The sequence below is a fragment of the Schistosoma mansoni genome, chromosome 6 (genome assembly GCF_000237925.1).
Source record: "Schistosoma mansoni strain Puerto Rico chromosome 6, complete genome".
NCBI lineage: Eukaryota > Metazoa > Platyhelminthes > Trematoda > Strigeidida > Schistosomatidae > Schistosoma > Schistosoma mansoni.
In genome coordinates, this window is record NC_031500.1 from 531,570 (window position 1) to 537,569 (window position 6,000).

At 36.5% G+C, this 6,000-nt stretch overlaps 1 protein-coding gene across 1 annotated transcript in view; it reads left to right on the forward strand.

Moving 5' to 3' along the window:
• Positions 1-4,795: 4,795 nt before the first annotated feature.
• Positions 4,796-6,000, forward strand: part of Smp_074230 (putative dna-directed RNA polymerase II) — a gene marked incomplete at its 3' end in the record, with an annotated part of 2,512 nt that continues 1,307 nt past the window's right edge. The window contains exons 1-2 of the mRNA XM_018797863.1: positions 4,796-4,896; positions 4,928-4,985. Of these exons, the coding sequence (XP_018652863.1) occupies positions 4,836-4,896; positions 4,928-4,985 (119 nt within the window). The 5' untranslated portion in view covers positions 4,796-4,835. The remainder of the gene's footprint in view (positions 4,897-4,927; positions 4,986-6,000) is intronic.

Sequence of the window (6,000 nt, forward strand, 5' to 3'; positions counted from 1 at the left end):
TCGTTTCATCACAACATAAAAATCAAAGATATAAAGTTTCTGCAATCCTAATCGCATTTCAGAATTTTTATATGTTAAAAACCAAGTGTTAATCCACACTCTTGGATTTTTATCAAATCAACCAAGTGACAAAGCCATTAGCATCACACATACCAATGAACTGGTTGGAATACTGTATGTTCAATCTGGTTGTCTATGGATCATTACTACTTGTCACAACTAGTCTCATACATGTCCAATCCGACGGATAATCAATGTCCTGAGAATAATCAAGGCGTGTGAAGACACGACTAGTATTCCGATTTTACAACATGCTACCAGTAACACCTTCACTATGCGAAGCTTTCCTCAACCCAATGAAATCAGAAGTCAGATGCGAAGAGGTAGGAAAGATATATTTGATACATTATCAGCATATCGCGAAGCGTTTATTCTAAGCTAACTAGTGAACGTAGGAGCTGTGTCCCACGCTGGTTCGAAACGTTATCTGGTACTGATGCATGACCGAAAGCCTTCAGTTAAACAAGTCCACTTAAACAACGTGGTCAGCATCCAATGTCGAACATTTAATGAGCTATTGATTTTGGGGATTTATTTACAGCTACACGCGTTTTACTGCTTCACCGTTTAATTTACTATGTTTTTGCTACTTAACATGTAAATATCTTCACTTAGACTAGCCGTTTATATATTTCACACGAACCACGCCCAAAACGCTTTTAGGACGTTAGATTTAATGACTTTATACCACAATATACTACTATGCTAAAGTGTGTTATTTGTAGGCGAAGCATAATAAATAAAGTATCAGGTAGTTGTTGGTCAAACAAACATTGAAAATCAAAACTCTGGAGCCTGTTGTTAAAATTAACAATATTTAGAAGAATATTTTTGAATTGCAATTTATAATATAATCAGGCAGCTCGGATTCATTAACTCTACAAACTTCTGCATTTGCAGAAACACCTAAAATAACAGTACCTAGTTCCAACTGTTTAATCCCCAATCAACAACATAACTAATTACACATAATGGTTTCTGGTGATCGTCATAAAGCGTTGTCGTTACTTGACAATCACGTAATGTGATTAATAAAATTGATGAAACCATGGACAAAATCTGTTAACAAATTGACTTGTAATTATCATTAAATGGTGTTGCTTTCTCGTTATCTTCATACACTACAGATGACTTCTTTATATTTCTCTGTCAATCACTAGTTCGATAAATATCTTGAAACCGTGTCAGTTCAATCGGAAGTTCACAGACACAACGATGCATGCAAATCATCAGTTTAAGCTATCGAGCGAGCCTCCTGCAAACTGAAAAAAACTATCGAATCTACTTCCACACTGACAAAGCTTCAAGCCATCATCATAGACATGAGTTTAGAGTGTACTCCACTTGGTAACAACTCATGTTCTTTTTGATAATCATATAAGCAACACTCACTGTTGATCATCTGATAAAGATTTACTTAGCCCAAAACGTCATCCAATACCATGTCACCTATATTTGTGGCACATTGGCTGTGTTGATTTCAACAATTTTTACTTACTATATTTCAGATAAGTCGTTTTATATCTCATGCTCAACTCTATACTTGCGAAGAACTTGCATGCACCACCAGACTGTAGATATGAATATAAATAATTAGTCTATTGAAAATCGGAACAGTGAGTCTAGGGAATGTATCTCACGAATACCGTCATATTTAACGAATTTCTCTTAACTGTCTATCCAAAATGCACTCAATTATCACCATTTTCACGTAAAAGAATTTTTGATAACCATCCATAAGTATTAGTAGTATTACTAATTCTATCACGGTCAAGTAATAATAAGATTTAGAAAATTTCCCCGTAACTAAATAAACAACATCAAACTTAACAAACTAACTAGAACACTAGTTGGAATTATTCTTTTCCACAGTTATACTTTGGTTAGTTCAGTTGGCCTACAAATTCAGATGCAATTGAAATCAACTCGTACAGACAGTATACAAGAATAAACGTCAGCTGAATTTTTATTTCGAACCAAAGGCAATACGACATAAACATTGTTTTTCAATTTCGAAACACAAAATACTCATACTGACAATGAGTTAAGTTACTAACCAATAGCTATTACTACGCATCATACTGTGCTTATTGAAACATCTCTACACGAAATCATCCTTAATTATTATAATCCCACGTTGTTCAACTCCTACTTAATCTCAACGCAGACTTACATTTTGCACGTGTTTAGAATCAAACCAAACACTTTGAAATTAATACATGTATTTCCCGATCAGTTGCTACCTCCTTCTTTCTGATTTGTCTCTCAGATTATCAATGTTCAGAGGACACTTATTATTCTTTCGGTAACCTTTAGCGCGCGACAATCCCACTCAATGTGGCATCGAACCAATGTCACGTTGGTTCTGGTGGGGGAGTAATGTGGTGGCTCTGGACTCTAACCACACGACTTCTGAAGCCGTGCATATAATTACTGACAAGAATTACATTCAACAATTCACACGAAGAGAAGGTTAACTGTGGAGAACGCGGGAATAATTCATCCAATTCATCGGATGGCATGGCTCAGTCTTGCAGGCATGGTCGTCCTCATGTAACTCATCTCTTTTATTCATAATAATTATATCGTCTTATCTCCGGCCTAAATGTGTTCTTTAGAAATTCCAATCATGCTGCTAATTGTCACGATACGATAAGTCATTGAGGACAATTATGTGACCTTCACGTGATACATTATCGATCAGTTAGTAACATCATGACAAGTCTACAGTTTGGAAATTGTGTTTATTATTATAATGGTACTAATAACGATGTAGACTACAGTTCTATGGTCTAATAAGGGCTTTCCGTGCGATGAACGAGTGTTTGGTCTCTTCCATCCATCTAGAACAGATCATATGAATATATGTGAAGATTTATGTTCTAACTCAGCAGTAGTACGTTTATCTTTGCCCCAGAAATAATGGACCTGATCCATGATTCATGATGTGACTACCTAGCACAAATGATCGTTCATATAAGTCAGTCAGAGTTAGTAATCGCACGTGCTACTGTGACAACCAGCAATATGACGTCTAGCACCTCTGAAGAACGCATTTTTGCTGGGAATGGAATAGCACATTCGAAACAAAAATACACGAGGTCACATAGAGAGACCACGCCTGCATGGTAGAGCCATGCTATTTTGACTCTACACTCCCGCGCCCATCAATTGAGACCTTTTCCGAGTGTGACATGTCGGACGTAAATCTCAATATTTTTATATTCAGCCTCAATGGTCGTGTGATTATGTACCATTAATACTATAGGTCTCAAAAGCAAGAGTTTCACAAGAAACAATAATGGGTCCTCTAATGTTATTGATCTTTCTTAAAAACCTGTTAGATAAACTTAGCTCACGGACAATGATCTACGCAGACGAAGAAAAGATTTGGAAGTCCTTAGAAGGTGTGAAAGATTCACTTGATCTTCTGAAGGACCCCACAAAAATCGAAGAATGGACAGTAGACAATGAGTTGAACCTTAGCTTGATGGAATATCATTTCATGAACGTTTTGCTTCATTTGACACGAAGCACTTACACCACCAATGGAAATCCGCTCCTAATTATTTCCTCAGAACATAATTTCAGGCTTGTAACCGTCCATACCTCAGACATCAAAGATGTAGTCATGGCAAACTCAACTGTTCACTTTATTAGAAGAAAACTTGACTCAATCACCACAGAGTTGTTTCCAAAACTGTTTAAAACCTACGCACAGCACCACCTTGAAGTCCACAGTGTCGTTGCGCCCCCTCTCTTCAAAAAAGACATAAAGCTTTTAGATCAAGTATAGCGACGGATAACCAACAAGGCCATAGGCTTGAAAAATAAATCTTAAGAGAAAAGACTTTAACTCTTGAAACTATCCTCGTTGAGTCACATAAGAACAGGAGGTGATCTGACAATGACATGAAAGACAATAAGCATAAAACACCACCTAAACACTACAATACTAAAAAAATAATCACCATGCTACTCTAGGCAACCGTCGAAAGACTGCATGTCAAAGGACGAACACTGAAGCGCGCTCTCACTTTTTCTCATTAAAAGTTTCCCCCACTTAGAATGTATCACCAACCAAAGTGTCCACAGCCCAATCCGTTGATATCTGTAAGAGGAGGCTTGTCAAACTTGTGCTCGTTCATGGATTACCATCTCAATTTCGGACTCAAAGTATCTGGTGCATGACTCACAAATTACCACTGTTATTATTGCCACGTATTAGAATTAATCCTCATCTCTCATATTATCATCTCCGTCCTTCCTTATTCTTTCAATTCCGTCTTCTTACACATTACCAATTAATTAACTTACTTGTTATTCTTGAATTATTCATCTCTTAATACTCGAATTATCACTTCACCATATTCACATAACAGCCAAACAAACTACTGACTGATGGTGGAACAGCTGCTGACTCAAACTGCAAAATATGAAAATCCACAAATAACTATAAAAAAGGACGATATTTAGTGCAGTCGGGTAGCTAGACTATTACATGTTAGACATGTTCGAATACCTGGAAAGGTACCGAGACAACAATCAGCGAGCGCAGCTAAACCAATCACCCTACACAAGCTCGTGGCAAACCACTGCTTCTTGGGTATCGGATAACGCATAAAGATGCTACTGCTATTCCCCAGCTAGGTGTGTGCATTAAAACCAATGAGGTGATGATTAATGTCGAAAACTTATAGAACTATTTGTTTCTGGGATTTATTTACCGTTACACGCGTTTCAAATTTGGTGTTGTACGTTACCTTGTGGTTAAGATGTCACAAATGCATGCAGTAGCTGATGATTTCGATGCATCTGAATTGAAATTCTCTAAAGGTATTTTTCATTTTGAATTTAACATCTCCAGATTTTGAGAACGCCGATACATTAATGCTTGCTGAAGTTAAAATATTGTTGGAACATAGGTTTGTCTTAGTTTTACTCGTTGTTTTGTAGTAAGCTTGATTATTTGGCATAATGTTGTCTTTGAGTCGTTCAAAGGATATGAAATATACATTACTTCCACTCAGGTCCCTCATACTTTGCACTTTTGAAATGGTTTATCATCAAAACATATTGCATCTTATTTTGGTTACGCAAATGAGCATACTTAAACATGTGGTTTTTCAAAATCCATTGTTACTCATTTTGGTCCAGGTCACGGATTGTATTTTCAGTAGGTCGTTTTTATACGATCTATCTGAATTAATTGATATTTACCAACTTTATAGGAAACAGATATGTGCAAAGACATTTAGTAAACTTTTGACAAGTAAGGCACTTCGTAGAATAAACGTTTCAGAGTGGTTATCAAAAGGCAGGAATTTCTAAACTTACGACTTGTAGAGTTTTGGTCGAGCAACCACATAACAACTCCCTTAGAAAACCCATGTCGTCTTTTAGTAGAACATACAACATTTATTACATAATCATTTATTGTAAAAAGAAAAAAAACAATTTTTGCATTTTCATTATTTTTGTAAGGATGGCTCGTTGGCAAACTCTAAGAAGATTCAAGAAGCCCAGAAAGAGACGCAGACATTCCATCCAATCACTGCTAGGGGAATATTCTAGAATGTCGACGTGTAGCTTCCCTATTGGATGGACAAGAATGACCCCTCTATATGCCTATTGGCTGTCCGAAATGATGATTTACTTTCAGCCAAAGACTACAAATACATGAGATTTTTGGACCATATTTGACACTGTTTTGGGAAATGAAATTTCCTACTTACTAAATTTCTATCTTCTCTCTTACGACGTTGAGGGTTCGATCGTTCAAGTAGTATGCGGCATAGTAAGGATCAAAGCTCTAGATACAACAATTTTCCTCCATGATATTCGTTGATTAAAGTTATTATTGTTGTTTTATTTAAAAGCGGTAACGCGAAATTCTTTATCTGCCATCTATTTTTGTCTTCTTCCATCCGTTGTACAAAT